The following is a 20,748-nucleotide window of genomic DNA, read 5'->3' on the forward strand; positions in this document are numbered from 1 at the left end:
CATATCTACTGTATCTACGGACTTCATGACTGTCTGCAGGGAGGGTCAGTCTGCAGCCGATACGTCAGTTTATCTCTACTGAGGGCCTCTGTCTGCAGGGAGGGTCAGTCTGCAGCTGCAGGGTTGGATCCAAGGCATGGTTGTTCGCAGCCGAGTATTTGGTTAATCTCCTAACCCTTGTGGCAATTATCAGAGGCCTGCGTCATGGTGGCGAAGGAGGAGAGGAGAGGGCTGGTCTGTTATCAATGCTAACCTCCTCACCCCAACAACATGGTCCACGTGGAGGGGAGGAGAGGAGAGGGCTGGTCTGTTATCAATGCTAACCTCCTCACCCCAACAACATGGTCCACCTCTCCATAGAGGGATAGCTAGGTCTAAGTGCTCATAGGATGAGAAATGACATCCTGTAGGAAATTATAATCCACATCTCCCTTCAGAAAAGAGGGTGAATGTGACCTGTCGCATAACATTAGGGTCCATGATCTTAAAGCCTCATCTTGGCACTCACTTGGTCTCACTAATACAAATGTTCCCAGAGTACACTATATTCCCCTTCCTTTTGAAGAAATGTGGCCTAAAACTCATCTGAGAAACTATAATCAGAGAAAAAAAATGTCTATAACGCTGAACACTTCCTTCATCTCTTCATCTGTCCTCGGAGCTGATATAATGTCCAGATCTGAGAACCAATCACATTGTCAGATAATACAAACTACATCAGAGAAACATGTCTCTGAAAAACGAACACTTCCTTCACATCCTAATCTGTCATAGGAGCTGATATAACGTCCAGATCTCAGCACCTTTTTACTTTGTCATATGATAAAACATAAATGATAGAAATGTCTCTAAAACCAACAACAACAAAAAAACTCGTCTCAGATCCTCATCTCATGGTCGGGGCTGTGGTCCAGCGAGGGGTCCCTGGTGCTGATCATGGAGGCCGAAGGGCCCTGGGTGACTCCGAAGGGGGAGACGGCGGGGGAGCGGGCGGCGAGGGGGGAGAGAGAGGGGGAGAAGCTGGGGGACATGGCTGCTGAGGAGATCGAGCCCTCGTGGCTTATGGGGGACCGTCGTAGGGTGGCCAGGTGGGGGAAGGTGCGTCCGATGACAGGGACCTTCGGGGGGACGGACTTGGCCCCGGGGTGGGCCACGGCGGTGATGAGGGGCGGTGGGTCGATGCGAGGCTTGGGGTCCGTCTTGGCTTTGGGCTGGAAGGGCTGGCGCGGGTTGGTCTGGTTCTGTGGGGCCGTCTCGTCTTTGAGCCTGGCGATCTCTGTGAAGACGTTGGCTAGTGGTTGGAACTGAGGGCACCAGTTGAGCAGGTAGTCCCAGTTATAACTGCCCCTCAGCTCCTCGTCGCTGGCCACTATGGCTGTCAGAGACCCATCCACCGAGGGCTTCCCGTCCTCTGGGAAGGCGTAATCTTTAGGATGGGAGATGTTGAGTCCCCTCCCCACCCCCAGGTACCCTCCTCCCAGCTCGTCTCTGTAGACAGGTAGCTGTCCAGACAGCATGGTTCCGCTGAGACTCCCTCCCAGCTTCTTGCCTTTGAACCAGGTGCTTCCTTCCAGGGCGGCCGGCTCACAGGAGATGTCAGACAGCTGGTCAGCGTCCTGCTGGATGCCAGAGTCCGGCCCGCGGGCTGAGATGTGCTCCTGCATGGATGAGGAGATGGACGCTACGCGGGGGTACTCGTTGATCATCCTGATCTCATCGTCCTCCGCCGCCTCGGCTGAGCCACGCCCGCTGGAGTGTGAGGGGTCAAGGGAGCCCCCCCGGGTGTAGGGCCCGGCCCCTGCTCCACTCTGGTTGCCAGAGTACCCTGGTAACGTCTGATGATAGATCCTCTCGGATCCTCCAGATTTGGAATCGTCCAGTTTCTGCAGAGAGGTTCCCGAGGCCACGGCCCTGTTGTCCTGTCCTTTGTTCTTCCTGCGTCTCTTTGACTTGACCAGAAAGATGACCACAGCCATGACCACTAGGAGCACGATGACCCCCAGGGACACTGCGATGATGATGATCAGCAGGACGTTGAGGTCTGCCCCCAGGCCGAAGGACGTGTTGGTCACGTCGATGGTCAGCTGGGCCGTGGTGACACGGGACGTGTCCAGAGGGCTGTGGGCGTGAACGTCCAGAGTCATGGTCCTGGTCTCCCTTTTTGACCGCCCCCCTAACCCGCTGCTGCTGCGACTAGAAGACCCGTCCATCTTGAGGAATATCACCCCGGTTGTTTTGTTGACGTCAAAGTACAGGGAGGAGCTAGGGAGCGAGAAGAGGACGATACCGTCTACACCTCCGTCCTCGTCATTCGCCTGGACCTGTCCGATGCTCTGGCCCCTCTTCGCCTCCTCCGGAACCTCGAAGGAGAACTCTGGGGAGACGAAGAGCGGGTCGTACTCATCCTCACCGGTCACGTACACCTGGACCGTCACCGTGGCCGAGTGGTTACCGGCGTCCATCGCCAGAGCAACGAAATTAAATGAGTTGACCTTCTCAAAGTCAAAAGTCATCTTAGCCCTGACCTCTCCTGAACTTTGGTCCACGGTGAAGGCCTCTCGCCCTGTGACTCCTGACCCTTGACCTCGCTCCACCATGTAGTATCTCAGCTGGCCGTACATCCCAGTGTCGTGGTCTATGGCGTGGAGTATGGTCACAGCTGAGTTGACCGGCTGGTTCTCTCTGATGCTAGCGGTCAGAGTCTCGACGGGGAAGAACGGTCTGTTATCGTTCACATCTTTGACCTCTACGCTGATTGGGGCCAGGGCGACGTGACCACGGCCATCCGAGGCCTGGACGATGACCACGTGGGAGGACTGGTGCTCGCGGTCGAGCGGTCGCTGTAACCGCAGCGCCCCGGTCCACTGGTCGATTGTGAACAGGTCCATCTCATCGCCTGAGCTGATACTGTACTGGACCTCTGCGTTGGGGGCCGAGTCTGGGTCTGGAGGGGAGGGATGGAGTGAGGGAGGGGGGAGGTGGGGGAAGGGGGAGGGGTGGGAGAGGGGAGGGAGGGGCGGGCGGGCGGAGAGAAAGCATTTAACACTGTTTATAATAAAACTAATAGATGCTTTGCAGCTGCATAATAATACTACAGATTGGGGGACTCCATTTTCACCACCCCATCTCCTCTCCACTGTTTAAATTTCTAACCCCATAGTGTAACTATTTATCATCACCTGAGGCGGTCAATTTGTGTATTTGTGTGTGTGTGTGTGTGTGTGTGTGGGGGGGGGGGGGGCCTATTCCCTCACCTGTGGCAATGAGTCGTAATATCTCTGTCCCAGCGCCCGCTCCTTCACTCAGTGACACAACGTACTCCGCCCTGCCGAACGCCGGCGGGTTATCGTTTACGTCACCAACGGTTATCACCGCGGCAACGCTAGAACTCCGCTGTGGAACCCCTCTGTCCGACACCACCACCGTCAGGTTATAGAGGGGCATGGCCTCGAAGTCCAGCTCCTCGGCCAATAGGAGAGTCCCTACGGTCTGGAAGCCCCGCCCCTCCAGGAAGCGCACGCTGCTCTCGATCTGGAAGACGTTCCCAGTGTTGCCCCTGGCGATGGCGAAGTCGAAGCCACAGTTGTCCCGAGAGAAATCAGCATCCATCGCCTCCAGGGTCAGAATGGTCGCCCCGGGGATGGAGTCCTCCGACACCGTCGCCCTGGAAACACAATTATCAGAATCAATCATTTGGATCACAATAACAACTCATTGGTTACACTTAACAATAACATATCATATGGTACATTAACATGTATAGTATTTATTAGCTTCATGTATCTATAGAGTAACTATACTCATTTGAAACATGGCAGCATATGCTAGATACAGCAACTGCTCAAAGCCAATGAATCTGTGTATGATCTACCCTTTTCATGATAAAAAAGATGACAGCCACCTATTGGTGGAAGACAGGACCTACCTGTACTCCAATTGGTGGAAGACGGGAGTACTGTGACCTACCTGTACTCTGATTGGTGGAAGACAGGACCCGCCTGTACTCTGATTGGTGGAAAACGGGATCGCTGTGACCTATCTGTACTCTGATTGGTGGAAGACGGGATCGCTGTGACCTACCTGTACTCTGATTGGTGGAAGACAGGAGCGTTGTCGTTGACGTCTGATAGCTGGACCTGTACTGTGGTGACGGAGGAGAGGGGCGGGGACCCCCCGTCACAGGCTTCGATGACCACACTGACGGACGGGTTCTCTGGGTCAAACTCTGCCCTCTCCCTGATGAACAGGGTGCCTGTAGGGGAACAAGATAAATCATTTGAAAAGTTTTGAATAAAAACACAGGTTTGAAACCCATTCACTTGGACTTCACCTATACGCCAGTCCTATTCAGTCCTTTTTTAACATTTTTATTTTAGTCATTTAGCAGACACTCTTATCCAGAGCGACTTACAGGAGCAAGACAGATTTTGTACCTAGTCGGCTCGGGGATTCAAACCAGTGAACTTTCAGTTACTGGCCCAATGCTCGTAACCGCTAAGCTACCTGCCGATAGCAGATCGTTTCCCCATGGTAACAGCACAGCAGTGTGTGTGTGAATGGTAGGAAAGAGAACTGAATCCTGTACCGTTGCTGGGGTCGACATAGAAGCCACCTCGCGTCGATGACATCACTCTGTAGGTGACCTTTCCATTCTCCCCCGAATCACGGTCAGTCGCTGTCACCGTGACAACGGGACTGCCTGGCGGGGAATGTTCTGGCAGTGTTACCTGAGAAACACAGACACACACACAGCTTTAAACACCCCATAATAGTCAACACAACACAACAAAATCAACAGAAATCTAACCAAATGAATAGAAGCTATACCACTAGCTCTGGTGAAACAGAGTTCCTGATTCCTAAACTAGAGAATGAAAATAGAGAGTAAAGAGAGGGAGAGCGCACTGGTTTTGACCAGAGCCCTGTGGTGACTGTGCACTATATAGGGAATAGGGTGCCATTTGGAACGCAGCAGATGGTTGTTAACCTGTGTTAAAAGTGAAATTCATATCCTGTCTACAGTAGTGAACGTTATGTTGTTGTTAACCTGCAGTTAAAGCTGAAGTCATATCCTGTTTACAACAGTAAATGTTATGAGCTCATCTTAACCTTTTCCGCAAACCAGACACAGTTGTGATTAGACTTGACTTTTATCACCACCCTCAGTGTGTGTGTGTGTGTGTGTGTGTGTGTGTGTGTGTGTGTGTGTGGGATCAGTATGCATGTGGGTGAATGTTATGTGTGTGGGCGTATGTAGTGTGTGTGTGTGTGTGTGTGTGTGTGTGTGTGTGTGTGTGTGTGTGTGCGTGCCTGCATTTGCATTCATGTGTGTGCAGGTGCTTTAATGCAGTGAGTATCCTGGGATCCATAACTTTGCGAAGCTAATTTTCCCTGCTGTTTATCAAGTTTAACTAGGTGTGAAGACCTGGAGAGATAAACGCCTTCTGGTTGACATGTTTAGTGGGTACCTCCCGCCCCTCTCTCCTGCCCCTTTCAACAGATGACTTTGGGACATAAATCTACTGTTACACCAAGTCTGCGTCCCAAAATTGGCACCCTATTCCCATTATAGTGCACTAGTTTTGACTAGAGCCTTATGGGTCCTGGTAAAAAATAGTGCACTGTTTAGGGAATAGGGTGCCATTTGAGACAAACCCCAGGGGACAAGGACCCCTTCTTTCCTTTACTACAGACCTGCTGAAGAAAACGGACCATAAAGGGAACTGGATAATATCTTGTTGTTTTAAAACAAACTACTGCTATGGTAACAAATATTACTTCTATGATATAACTAAATATTTTTGCACAATATTTGTTGTTGTTGTTGTTGTACAGTGGGGGGAAAAAGTATTTAGTCAGCCACCAATTGTGCAAGTTCTCCCACTTAAAAAGATGAGAGAGGCCTGTAATTTTCATCATAGGTACACGTCAACTATGACAGACAAAATTAGATTTTTTTTCTCCAGAAAATCACATTGTAGGATTTTTAATGAATTTATTTGCAAATTATAATGGTGGAAAATAAGTATATGGTCAATAACAAAAGTTTCTCAATACTTTGTTATATACCCTTTGTTGGCAATGACACAGGTCAAACGTTTTCTGTAAGTCTTCACAAGGTTTTCACACACTGTTGCTGGTATTTTGGCCCATTCCTCCATGCAGATCTCCTCTAGAGCAGTGATGTTTTGGGGCTGTCGCTGGGCAACACGGACTTTCAACTCCCTCCAAAGATTTTCTATGGGGTTGAGATCTGGAGACTGGCTAGGCCACTCCAGGACCTTGAAATGCTTCTTACGAAGCCACTCCTTCGTTGCCCGGGCGGTGTGTTTGGGATCATTGTCATGCTGAAAGACCCAGCCACGTTTCATCTTCAATGCCCTTGCTGATGGAAGGAGGTTTTCACTCAAAATCTCACGATACATGGCCCCATTCATTCTTTCCTTTACAAGGATCAGTCGTCCTGGTCCCTTTGCAGAAAAACAGCCCCAAAGCATGATGTTTCCACCCCCATGCTTCACAGTAGGTATGGTGTTCTTTGGATGCAACTCAGCATTCTTTGTCCTCCAAACACGACGAGTTGAGTTTTTACCAAAAAGTTATATTTTGGTTTCATCTGACCACATGACATTCTCCCAATCCTCTTCTGGATCATCCAAATGCACTCTAGCAAACTTCAGACGGGCCTGGACATGTACTGGCTTAAGCAGGGGGACACGTCTGGCACTGCATGATTTGAGTCCCTGGCGGCGTAGTGTGTTACTGATGGTAGGCTTTGTTACTTTGGTCCCAGCTCTCTGCAGGTCATTCACTAGGTCCCCCTGTGTGGTTCTGGGATTTATGCTCACCGTTCTTGTGATCATTTTGAACCCACGGGGTGAGATCTTGCGTGGAGCCCCAGATCGAGGGAGATTATCAGTAGTCTTGTATGTCTTCCATTTCCTAATAATTGCTCCCACAGTTGATTTCTTCAAACCAAGCTGCTTACCTATTGCATATTCAGTCTTCCCAGCCTGGTGCAGGTCTACAATTTTGTTTCTGGTGTCCTTTGACAGCTCTTTGGTCTTGGCCATAGTGGAGTTTGGAGTGTGACTGTTTGAGGTTGTGGACAGGTGTCTTTTATACTGATAACAAGTTCAAACAGGTGCCATTAATACAGGTAACGAGTGGAGGACAGAGGAGCCTCTTAAAGAAGAAGTTACAGGTCTGTGAGAGCCAGAAATCTTGCTTGTTTGTAGGTGACCAAATACTTATTTTCCACCATAATTTGCAAATAAATTCATTAAAAATCCTACAATGTGATTTTCTGGAAAAAAAATGCTCAATTTGTCTGTCATAGTTGACGTGTACCTATGATGAAAATTACAGGCCTCTTTCATCTTTTTAAGTGGGAGAACTTGCACAATTGGTGGCTGACTAAATACTTTTTTTCCCCACTGTAGCTGGGTGTTTGTGGGGTTATGAAGGAGGACCGATTGATTATTAGATTGATTGGTTGATTGATTGTTAGAATGATTGGTTGATTGATTGCTCATCACCTAAAAGCCATTTACCTGGTATAGATCCTGTGTGAACGCGGGAACGTGTGAATTGATTGATTAACTGATTGATTAACAGTTACCTGGTATAGATCCTGTGTGAACGCAGGAGCGTTATCATTGACGTCCTCCACCAGTACGGTGATATTAGCCTCAGTCTGGTGTTGGGAGTCCGTAGCCCTGATGGTTAGCGTGTACCAGGTCCTGTCCTCGTAGTCCAAAGGGGAGGTCAGAGACACCCCTCCACTGTAGCGGTGGATCCCAAACTTCCCCTGGGACGACCCGTCCAGCTGGAGGCTGTAGGACAGGGCCGGACTGGAGTCCACGTCGTTACCCGTTACCAAGGTGATCTCTGTGCCGATCAGGGTGTCTGGAGGGGGGGGAGGTGGAGGAACGGGGAGGGGACAGAGAGATGTTACTGAGGGTTTTGAGGAGTTAGGATATGCAGGACAGTGCATTCGGAAAGTATTCAGACCCCTTGACCTTTTCCACATTTTGTTACATTACAACCTTATTTTAAAATGTATGAAAAAGTAATAACACAATACCCCATAATGACAAAGAAAAACAGGTTTTTAGAAATCTTTGCAAATGTATAAAAAAATAAAAAAACGGCTCTATTACATTTACATAAATATTCAGACCCTTTACTCAGTACTTTGTTGAAGCACCTTTGGCAGCGATTACAGCCTCGAGTCTTCTTGGGTATGACGCTACAAGCTTGGCACACCTGTATTTGGGGAGTTTCTTCCATTCTTCTCTGCAGATCCTCTCAAGCTCTGTCAGGTTGGATGGGGGAGCGTCGCTGCACAGCTATTTTCAGGTCTCTCCAGAGATGTTCGATCGAGTTCAAGTCCAGGCTCTGGCTGGGCCACTCAAGGACATTCAGAGACTTGTCCCGAAGCCACTCCTGCGTTGTCTTGGCTGTGTGCTTAGGGTCCTTGTCCTGTTGGAAGGTGAACCTTCGCCCCAGTCTGAGGTCCTGAGTGCTCTGGAGCAGGTTTTCATCAACGATCTCTCTGTACTTTGTTCTGTTCATCTTTCCCTCGATCCTGACTAGTCTCCCAGTCCCTGCCGCTGAAAAACATCCCCACAGCGTGATGCTGCCACCACCATGCTTCACTGTAGGGATGGTGCCATGTTTCCTCCAGATGTGACACTTGGCATTCAGGCCAAAGAGTTCAATCTTGGTTTCATCAGACCAGAGAATCTGAGAGTCCTTTAGTTGCCTTTTGGCAAACTCCAAGTGGGCTGTCATGTGCCTTTTACTGAGGAGTGGCTTCTGTCTGGCCACTCTACCATAAAGGCCTGATTGGTGGAGTGCTGCAGAAATGGTTGTCCTTCTGGAAGGTTCTCCCATCTCCACAGAGGAACTCTGGAGCTCTGTCAGAGTGATCGTCGGGTTCTTGGTCACCTCGTTGACCTAGACCCTTCTCCCCCGATTGCTCAGTTTGGCCGGGCGGCCAGCTCTAGGAAGAGTCTTGGTGGTTCCAAACTACTTCCATTTAAGAATGATGGAGGCCACTGTGTTCTTGGGGACCTTCAATGCTGCAGAATTATTTTGGTACCCTTCCCCAGATCTGTGCTTTGACACAATCCTGTCTCGGAGCTCTACGGAAAATTCATTTGACCTCATGGCTTGGTTTTTGCTCTGACATGCACTGTCAACTGTGGGACCTCATATGGACACGTGTGTGCCTTTCCAAATCATGTCCAAACAATTGAATTTACCACAGGTGGACTCCAATCAAGTTGTAGAAACATCTCAAGGGTGATCAATGGAAACAGGATGCACCTGAGCTCAATTTCAATCTGGTAGCAAAAGGGTCTGAATACTTAATTGAAAAAAGGTATCTGTTTTTTATTTTTAATACATTTGCAAACATTTCTAAAAACCTGTTTCCGCTTTGTCATTATGGGGTATTGTGTGTAGATTGATGAGGGGAATAATGTATATAATCTATTTTAAAATAAGGCTGTAATGTAACAAAGTGTGGAAAAAGTCAAGGGGTCTGAATACTTTCCAAATGCAATGTACATGAGTCCTGTACTATGTAAAGTGGCCTATTGGAAATAAAGACATGATATAAATGTATCAGCCTACAGGTCACAGGCCAAAGGTGACTCACTCTCAGGGATGCGGACCTCCCGAGGCAGAGGGATTGTTGGACTGTTGTCGTTGAGGTCTACGATGATCACCGTGAGTGTGGCCGAACCGGCCAATCGCGGGTTGCCCCTGTCCGTCGCTGTGACGACCAGCCTTTCGACCCAGACAAAACAAAACAATCATCAGTGTGGTGTTCCGAGGTTGGTTGTTGTACGTTACTCTCTTGGGCCACCATTCGTAGACTAGCTACACCCGTCAAAGTCAAAATCTGGACCTTGAAGCCAGTTCCACTGCTTTTTTTTCAATCTTCCCCTATAAATCAGGAACTGATTTAGACCTGGGACATGAGGTGGGTGCAATGAATGATCAGCTAGAACGGAAAAACAGCAGTAATCAGGACCTCGTAGAGTTTGAATACACCTGGGCTACACTACTTTTGATCTGAGCCAGAGGTTGTTCAAACTTCTCCTCTGGGACACCCAGCCGTTCCATTTTATTTACTATTCCACAGCTAGCCCACCTGATGCAAATTGTCCACTAATCATCAAGCCCCTTGATAAAGGTGAATCTGGTGAGCTAGTTCAGGGCAACAACCAAAACATCACCGAGAAGAGGTCTGAGAACCACTGAGCTAGACTACTGTAGTTCTGAGCCACACAGCACAAGAGTGATTACAAATACATTTTACATTTACATTTTAGTCATTTAGCAGATGCTCTTATCCAGAGCAAGTTACGATTAGTGTATTCATCTTAAGGTAGCTCGGTGAGACAACCACATATCAAAGACATAAAGGCAGGACAAATAAGATCATTTCATCAGCATTAGAAGTAAGGGAAGGAATTTTAAAAAGAAAGAGAAAGAGGAGGGAGTGTTGGGCTGTATATGGCTGTATTGGGCTGTATAGGGCTGTATCGGGCTGTATATGGCTGTATATGGCTGTATTGGGCTGTTTAGGGCTGTATTGGTCTGTATATGGCTGTATCGGGATGTATATGGCTGTATAGGGCTGTATTGGTCTGTATCGGGCTGTATTGGTCTGTATATGGCTGTATCGGGCTGTATATGGCTGTATATGGCTGTATTGGTCTGTATATGGCTGTATAGGGTTGTATATGGCTGTATATGGCTGTATATGGCTGTATCGGGCTGTATATGGCTGTATCGGGCTGTATCGGGCTGTATTGGGCTATATTGGGCTGTATATGGCTGTATTGGTCTGTATATGGCTGTATTGGTCTGTATATGGCTGTATTGGTCTGTATTGGTCTGTATATGGCTGTATCGGGCTGTATATGGCTGTATAGGGCTGTATTGGGCTGTATCGGGCTGTATCAGGCTGTATTGGGCTGTATAGGGCTGTGCTAGGCTATATCGGGCTGTATATGGCTGTATTGGGCTGTGCTAGGCTGTATTGGGTTGTATGGTGCTGTATTGGGCTGTGTTGGGCTGTGTTGGGCTGTGTTGGGCTGTATTGGGCTGTATTGGGCTGTATTGGGCTGTATTGGGCTGTGTTGGGCTGTGTTGGGCTGTATTGGGCTGTATTGGGTTGTATGGTGCTGTGTTGGGCTGTGTTGGGCTGTGTTGGGCTGTGCTGGGCTGTATTGGGCTGTATTGGGCTGTGTTGGGCTGTATTGGGCTGTATTGGGCTGTGTTGGGTTGTATGGTGCTGTATTGGGCTGTGTTGGGCTGTGCTGGGCTGTATTGGGCTGTGTTGGGTTGTATTGTGTTGTATTGGGCTGTATTGGGCTGCATTGGGCTGCATTGGGCTGCATTGGGTTGTATATGGCTGTATTGGGCTGTATTGTGTTGGGCTGTGTTGGGCTGTGCTGCAGTCGTAGGTATGAAGCAAACCTAGATCTGTTATTTAAAGGGCAAGTCACCTGGTCTGAGTCCAGATCTGGCTGTATATGGCTGTATATGGCTGTATATGGCTGTATCGGGCTGTATATGGCTGTATATGGCTGTATATGGCTGTATCGGGCTGTATCGGGCTGTATTGGGCTATATTGGGCTGTATATGGCTGTATTGGTCTGTATATGGCTGTATTGGTCTGTATATGGCTGTATTGGTCTGTATTGGTCTGTATATGGCTGTATCGGGCTGTATATGGCTGTATAGGGCTGTATTGGGCTGTATCGGGCTGTATCAGGCTGTATATGGCTGTATTGGGCTGTATAGGGCTGTGCTAGGCTATATCGGGCTGTATATGGCTGTATTGGGCTGTGCTAGGCTGTATTGGGTTGTATGGTGCTGTATTGGGCTGTGTTGGGCTGTGTTGGGCTGTGTTGGGCTGTATTGGGCTGTATTGGGCTGTATTGGGCTGTATTGGGCTGTGTTGGGCTGTGTTGGGCTGTATTGGGCTGTATTGGGTTGTATGGTGCTGTGTTGGGCTGTGTTGGGCTGTGTTGGGCTGTGCTGGGCTGTATTGGGCTGTATTGGGCTGTGTTGGGCTGTATTGGGCTATATTGGGCTGTGTTGGGTTGTATGGTGCTGTATTGGGCTGTGTTGGGCTGTGCTGGGCTGTATTGGGCTGTGTTGGGTTGTATTGTGTTGTATTGGGCTGTATTGGGCTGCATTGGGCTGCATTGGGCTGCATTGGGTTGTATATGGCTGTATTGGGCTGTATTGTGTTGGGCTGTGTTGGGCTGTGCTGCAGTCGTAGGTATGAAGCAAACCTAGATCTGTTATTTAAAGGGCAAGTCACCTGGTCTGAGTCCAGATCTCTCTGTCCATGATGGCGGCGGTGGTGATGCTTCCTGTGACAGGGTCGATCTTGAACAGGCCGCTCATGCCTCCTGATGATTGGATGGAATAGGTCACCTGACCGTTCTGCCCCTGGTCCACGTCCTCTGCCACCACCTGACAAATGAGACAGGAAGTAGTGGGAGAGTGAGTGAGTGTGTGTGTTCCTGTGAGCGTGAGCGTGTGTGTGTGTGTGTGTGTGTGTGAGCCAGTGTCTCCCATACCTGTATGATCGGCCTGTCATAACCCTGAGCCTCTCTCATGTACGCTACATAGTTCTGGAGCTGGAAGCGTGGCAGGTTGTCATTGATGTCCTGCAGGATCAGGTTAACGGCCATGAAGGAGCTGGACGAAGCCGTCTCAGCCTTCACTACCAGGCGGAGGCGGGGAGTGTCCTCAAAGTCCAGACCCAACGACCTCTGAACCCAGATTTCACCTGGGGGACAGGTAGGGGACAGGGAGTGGACAGGGAGTGGACAGGGAGGGGACAGAGAGGGGACAGAGAGGGGACAGGAAGGGGACAGGTAGGTATAAGGGAGGGGACAGGAAGGGGACAGGTGAGTAAGAGGTGAGGGTTTAGAATATGGTGACTTCTATGATCTCATTAGAACACTGGAACTCATAGTACATGGTGAGCAATAGCTTCTAGACCTTCGTGTTGAAATACACTATATATAGAAAAGTATGTGGACACCCCTTCAAATTAGTGGATTCGGCTATTTCAGCCAACCCTGTTGCTGACAGGTGGATAAAATCTCCATAGACAAACATTGGCAGTAGAATGGCCTTACTGAAGAGCTCAGTGACTTTCAACGTGGCACCGTCATAGGATGCCACCTTTCCAACAAGTCAGTTTGTGAAATTTCTGCCCTGCTAGAGCTGCCACGGTCGACTGTAAGTGCTGTTATTGTGAAGTGGAAACGTCTAGGAGCAACAACGGCTCAGCCGCAAAGTGGTAGGCCAAACAAGCTCACAGAACGGGACCGCTGAGTTCTGAAGCGCGTAAAAATCATCTGTCCTCGGTTGCAACACTCACTACCGAGTTCCAAACTGCCTCTGGAAGCAACGTCAGCACAATAACTGTTAGTCGGGAGCTTCATGAACTGAGTTTCCATGGCCGAGCAGCCGCACACAAGCCTAGGATCACCATGCGCAATGCCAAGCGTCGGTTGGAGTGGTGTAAAGCTCGCCGCCATCGGACTCTGGAACATTGGAAACGCGTTCTCTGGAGTGATGAATCACGGACGAATTTGGGTTTGGCGGATGCCAGGAGAATGCTACCTGCCCCAATGCATAGTGCCAACTGTAAAGCTTGGTGGAGGAGGAATAATGGTCTGGGGCTGTTTTTCATGGTTTGGGCTAGGCCCCTTAGTTCCATTGAAGGGAAATCTTAATGCTACAGCATACAATGACATTCTAGATGATTCTGCGCTTCCAACTTTGTGGCAACAGTTTGGGGAAGGCCCTTTCCTGTTTCAGCATGACAATGCCCCCATGCACAAAGCGAGGTCCATACAGAAATGGTTTGTCGAGATCGGTGTGGAAGAACTTGACTGGCCTGCACAGAGCCCTGATCCCATCGAACACCTTTGGGATGAATTGGAACGCCGACTGCGAGCCAGGCCTAATCGCCCAACATCAGTGCCCGACCTCACTAATGCTCTTGTGGCTGAATGGAAGCAAGTCCCCGCAGCAATGTTCCAACATCTAGTGGAAAGCCTTCCCAGAAGAGTGGAGGCTGTTATAGCAGCAAAGGTGGGACCAACTCCATATTAATGCCCATGATTTTGGAATGAGATGTTCGATGAGCAGGTGTCCACATACATTTGGTCATGTAGTGTATGTCCCACCTGCGTTCTCTATCTGTTTCCAGAGAAGAGTCTGTAGCTGAATCCTCTACACTGTTGTTAACTCTATGAGTGCTGTGGTATAGTAATATTAACTGTATGAGTGATGTAGTATTGTAATATTAACTCTATGAGTGCTGTACATTTTACATTTACATTTTAGTCATTTAGCAGACGCTCTTATCCAGAGCGACTTACAGTTAGTGAGAGCGTACATTTTTTATTTATTTTTTCATACTCCCAACAAACTACATATGCCCACATAAAAACACCCACACATTCTCACTAACCACACACGCTGCTGCTACTGTCTATCTATCCTGTTGACATAGTAATATTAACTCTATGAGTGCTGTGGTATAGTAATATTAACTGTATGAGTGCTGTAGTATAGTAATATTAACTATATGAGTGCTGTAGTATAGTAATATGAACTGTTTGATGTTGGATGTTGTTGATACCGTTCTAACTATTCCGCTCCAGCCATTACCACGTGCCCGTCCTCCCCAATTAAAGGTGCCACCAGCCTCCTGTGATCGCTATAGTACCTGTGCCAGTGCTGATGCTGAAGGCCTGCAGTCTGTTGCCAGAGAAGAGGCTGTAGCTGATACCTCTCTTAGTTCCATCGGGGTACTGGGCTTGATCCTGGGCTACAGCCGTTCCTGTAGAGCGAGGGCAAGACATACAGAACACAATGACCAGGGAGCAACGTTATGCATTTCAACAAGAATCCAATAAAAACATGAACAAGAACCCAACATAACATTAACACGGTGGTCACCAACCGGGTCAATCACGATCGAATGGTTGTTCTTCAAGGTATTCCTAGTCGATCGGCAACATTTTTTTTGTAGATCAGCCAACGATAATGGCATGAAGGGCACCGGGTAGGAAAAAAAGTGTTCCCATTTTTTAACCATTTAATGTGTCTGAAAATACATACTCCGCCTACCCGGCGGACCGGGAAATCTGTGGCTAAAATCGAGTGTGCCTACTGCGCTGGCCAATCGGATAGCTCAAATCACCGTGCCTACTGCGCTGGCCAATCAGATAGCCTACCTACAGCTTCCACGACCCTAGCCACAGCAAAGTTTGATACTAGACTACGTGAGATTTCATAACTTTTAAAACCATGACCAGAGAGAGAGACTGTCAAAGAATACAGCAAAGAGCTACTGTTTTTATGAGTGAGTTCATGTTTATGAGTGAGCCACTGTTTTTATTCAACACTATTGCAAAACATAAAACGCGCTTCTCTCCACTTCCACTCGAGCTGCAATGAATAAGTAGCCAAGTGTATCGATGCCCTGCGTTTTTATTATTATTAGCAGCTCGTCGTGTCTATTTTAATATTGAGGAATATTTCACTTTCTCTGGTCATAGGAACAACGTGAATTTGTGGCTGAGGCAGATGCGGTGTGACTAGAGTTTGGCCATCAGGTGGAAGACGGTGTCCCCTCTCTCTGGTCAGTCTCACCGGAGGAAAGGAAGGAGAGAGCAGGGACCGTGAGAGGCGGACCCTCTGCTGCTCTCTCCCTCCCTCCGCTCAGACTAATGCCGTGTTCAAGACAACTAGGAACTCAGAAATTTCAGAATTCCGACATCAGTGCGTTCAAGACAACTGGGAACTGTGAAAAAAAAAAAAAGATCCGACTGGGGAAAATCGTTTTGAACGGTCGTCCAACTCAGAAACCCAAGCATCTTTCTAGAGCTCTGACTTTCCGACCTGAAGTTCACTGACGTCATGATTTGACCTCGTTTTTTTCTGAGTTCCCAGTTGTCTTGAAAGCACCATGACCATCAGATGCAGGTACCATCAGTCCAGTAAAATAAAAAAAGCAAATTACTTGCTAATTATTTCCATTTATGCTCAGCTGTGCCTCGCAAGTGCTACACCAACTGATCTGTTTTGCTATCAAAGCTTGAGTTTTTAAATACAATATGGTCTGAGAATAACAATAGAGAGTCCAGGCATATAGCCAATATGATGTGATAATGTATTAGGCCTAATGCACAAATCTCATTCCTACACAACTGTTTTTATTAGGATGTTACATTTTTTTACATAATGTTTTTAAAAAATTCTGAGAGGTAGATCTCTGCTTGCTTTTTGACTGCGAAAGTGATCTTGACTCAGAAAAGGTTGGTGACCACTGCATTAACAGAACTCAATATCACGTCAACAGAACTCAACATCACGTCAACAGAACTCAACATCACGTCAACAGAACTCAACATCACGTCAACAGAACTCAACATCACGTCAACAGAACTCAACATCACGTCAACAGAACTCAACATCACGTCAACAGAACTCAACATCACGTCAACAGAACTCAGTATCACGTCAACAGAACCCAACATCACGTCAACAGAACCCAACATCACGTCAACAGAACCCAACATAACATTAATCCTTAAAAGTCTATTGTGCGTCAATCCAAGTAACATATATATATTTTTTTAATCAGTCAGTTGCATGGGCTACGTGTCAATCCACGGCATTCGCCTACGACCCCCACAACTGTCACAGGACTTGTCTGAAGGTAACCCCCTACAAATGAATGGAAGTATGGAGGTAGTTTTCTGTAGAACAGACACTTCAAAATCTTATCCCTTATGATTTATATTGTTACTGTCATTGTTTTTGCCATTTCTGAATGTGTTATTCAATGCGTTTCTATGGGCTATAGTAGTAAAGACCAAATTCTATATTTCATCTAATAAAATAAAAAATGTGGGATACCTAAAGGGGTCCTAAAATTCCAAATAAAATAGCTAAATGATCCATGGTATGACCATCTTAAAACAATTCCATATGGTTTTTTTTACAGTTTTTTTTAAGGGGTAGAAGCTTAAATATTGCAGATAGATTGTAACTTCCATCAATGTAATTGTCTGCATCACTTCCAATCCCCCATATGTTTTTTTCTCTCGCATATATATATATATATATATATATATATATATATATATATATATATATATATATATATATATATATACATACACACACATACATACATACATACATATCCTTTAAAAAAATATATTTCCCTTTATTACTTTCCAACCCCACCACCCCTTCCCTAATTGGAGTAAACTAGTGAACAACAACGCTTAGGCCTCTACTTCCAGCTTATACATGCTATATACATTTTATAGACACAGTCAATTTTACAATAATTCCATTTTGTTTGTTTTACTCCTGAACTTCCTGTACCCTCAACGTCTCCGATCATTTTCATGATGTCCATGCGGTTTGCCATATCTTTCTAACTGTGCTCTTTCACAAAAGCTCTCAACCTATAACCTATATACTTATTATGGACACAGTATGCTTTACATTAGTTATCTTGTTGTTATTAGTTGTTGTTAGTTGTTATTAGTCCCATCCAACTCCATTCAACACCTCCCATCTATACAATTCCATATGTTAGCTTAGTACCCGCCGCCCCAACCCCCGAAAGATTATACTTTTTTAACAGAACCCAACATAATATTAACAGAGTCGAATAGAACTTCAACAAAACCCAATAGAACATTAGCAGAATCCAATAGAATGTCAACAGAACCTAATAGAATGTCAACAGAAACCAATAAAACAGAACCCAATAGAACGTCAACAGAACCCAATAGAACGTCAACAGAACCCAATAGAAAGTCAACAGAAACCAATAGAACGTCAACAGAAACCAATAGAATGTCAACAGAACCCAATAGAACGTCAACAGAACCCAATAGAACGTCAACAGAACCCAATAGAACGTCAACAGAACCCAATAGAACGTCAACAGAACCCAATAGAAAGTAAACAGAAACCAATAGAACGTCAACAGAACCCAATATCGGGCAATTCCACGAAAATATTTCGGGAAAACTCAGATTGTTCTGGCAATTCTCACATAGAAACTTCATTGGGGAATAACGATGTTTAACATGCTTTTTACATTTGTATCACAAATGTAAAAAGCATTTCAAACATGCTTTCTCCCAATGAAGTTTCTATGTGAGAATGTCCAGAAAAATCTGATACCAAAAATATTTTCCACTCCCGCTGGTGTGGAATCTCCCTATCACGTCAACAAAACCCAATAGATCATCAACAGAATCCAATAAAACGTCAACAGAATCCAATAGAACGTCAACAGAATCCAATAGAACGTCAACAGAACCCAATAGAACGTCAACAGAACCCAATAGATCATCAACAAAACGTCAACAGAATCCAATAGAACGTCAACAGAATCCAATAGAACGTCAACAGAATCCAACAGAACGTCAACAGAATTCTGAGTAACAGGCAACAGTTCCAACAGATGACGTGTTACCGATAGTCTAGTCTATTGATAGTAAGTTGAGCATCTATAGATGGACTATCCCAAAAAAAAACATGAACTATCCAAATAAGGTTACCACAAACCTTTGGCGGCGTTCTCCTGTATGCTGACGTCCCTGGCGTTCCTTGAGAACCTGATGCCTGTATATTCCTGTTCCTTCACATAGACCACCACCACCCCCAGGCTGGACTGGGCCGGGGTCCCTTGGTCCATAGCCTCCACCATGAGGGTCCTCTGGGCCTGACTCAGCTTGTCTATCCCCTCCGTCCCCTGGATCTCCCCCGTTAGGGAGTTGATGCTGAAACCCCTCACCGGAACGGCGAAACGATAGAACACAGAGCCGTTGGCGCCAAAGTCCTTGTCCTCAGCCCGCATGGTGGCCAGGACCCGCTGTGATTGGCTGGCCGAGACCTCGACGACGAGGGGGTCTTGGATGAAGAATGGAGCGTTGTCGTTCATGTCCAGGATCATCACGGTTATCTGGGTTACGAAGAAGCAGAGAATTAAAAGGGGGTTTGGGTTGGGAGAGAGAGGAAGGAGAGAGGGTTGGGAGAGAGGAAAGAGAGAGGGTTGGGAGAGAGAGGGAGGAGAGAGGGTTGGGAGAGAGGAAGGAGAGAGGGTTGGGAGATAGAGGGAGGAGAGAGGGTTGGGAGAGAAAGGAAGGAGAGAGGGTTGGGAGAGAGGAAAGAGAGAGGGTTGGGAGAGAGAGGAAGGAGAGAGGGTTGGGAGAGAGAGGAAGGAGAGAGGGTTGGGAGAGAGAGGAAGGAGAGAGGGTTGGGAGAGAAAGGAAGGAGAGAGGGTTGGGAGAGAGAGGAAGGAGAGAGGGTTGGGAGATAGAGGGAGGAGAGAGGGTTGGGAGAGAGAGGAAGGAGAGAGGGTTGGGAGAGAAAGGAAGGAGAGAGGGTTGGGAGAGAGGAAGGAGAGAGGGTTGGGAGAGAGAGGGAGGAGAGAGGGTTGGGAGAGAAAGGAAGGAGAGAGGGTTGGGAGAGAGGAAGGAGAGAGGGTTGGGAGAGAAAGGAAGGAGAGAGGGTTGGGAGAGAGGAAGGAGAGAGGGTTGGGAGAGAGAGGGAGGAGAGAGGGTTGGGAGAGAAAGGGAGGAGAGAGGTGAACTAAAATGTGATGGTACAGTTATCCTCTGAGGAAGGTTTTATGCCAATATAAAATGCATATTGTCCTTGACATAAAGTATTCATTGAAAAATGAATGATGTGTTGTCGTCTGGCACTGTTACCTGAGCTGAGGTGTTTCTGGGCTCTGCAGGTGATAGGTCCACAGCGAACACATGGAAGCTGTACGACGCTATCTTCTCTCGGTCCAGCGGCGATGCCGTTGTGATACGCCCAGTGTCTTCGTCGACAGTGAACGCGCCCCTCGCCTCTCGACTCAGGAAATATATAACCTTCCCGTTCTCCCCCTCGTCTGCGTCTGTGGCCGTCACCTGGACAATAGATATGTTAAGAAATCCAATATTCGTTTTTTTAGTTAAAGTTATGGACCTACTATGACCTAGTATGTTTTTTGTTGTTTTTGAAGGGGGATAGATCAACTTTAATATTGCAGATAGATTGTAGCTTCCATCAACGTAATTGTTTGCATCATTCCAATCCCCCATATATATTTTTAGTAAATATATATATTTATATATATATACACTACCAGTCAAAAGTTTGGACACATCTACTCATTCAAGAGTTTTTATTTATTTTTACTATTTTTTACATTGTAGAATAATAGTGAAGACATCAAAACTATGAAATAACACATATGGAATCATGTAGTAACCAAACAAGTGTTAAACAAATCAAAATATATTTTATATTTGAGATTCTTCAAATAGCCTTTGCCTTGATGACAGCTTTGCACACTCTTGGCATTCTCTCAACCAGCTTCATGAGATAGTCACCTGGAATGCATTTCGATTAACAGGTGTACCTTCTTAAAAGTTCATTTGTGGAATTTATTTCCTTGTTAATGCGTTTGAGCCAATCAGTTTTGTTGTGACAAGGTAGGGGGGTATACAGAAGATAGCCCTATTTGGTAAAAGACCAAGTCCATATTATGGCAAGAACAGCTCAAATAAGCAAAGAGAAATGACAGTCCATCATTACTTTAAGACATGAAGATCAGTCAATACGGAGCATTTAAAGAACTTTGAAAGTTTCTTCAACTG

The 20,748-nt window shown here is 46.8% G+C and overlaps 1 protein-coding gene across 1 annotated transcript; it reads right to left on the reverse strand.

The window, feature by feature from the left end:
• Nucleotides 1-878: 878 nt before the first annotated feature.
• Nucleotides 879-20,016, reverse strand: LOC311122052 (protocadherin-16-like; the record flags this gene model as incomplete). Its single annotated transcript, XM_084196467.1, has 11 exons — nucleotides 879-2,944; nucleotides 3,255-3,664; nucleotides 4,081-4,252; nucleotides 4,586-4,727; nucleotides 7,622-7,908; nucleotides 9,668-9,798; nucleotides 12,354-12,508; nucleotides 12,616-12,827; nucleotides 14,787-14,900; nucleotides 18,662-19,058; nucleotides 19,810-20,016. Coding segments are annotated over 11 exons (4,293 nt in total), but the record flags the coding sequence as incomplete, so codon positions are not given.
• Nucleotides 20,017-20,748: the final 732 nt, after the last annotated feature.

The sequence above is a fragment of the Coregonus lavaretus genome, assembly GCF_964263955.1.
Source record: "Coregonus lavaretus genome assembly, contig: HAP1_SCAFFOLD_4101, whole genome shotgun sequence".
Lineage (NCBI taxonomy): Eukaryota > Metazoa > Chordata > Actinopteri > Salmoniformes > Salmonidae > Coregonus > Coregonus lavaretus.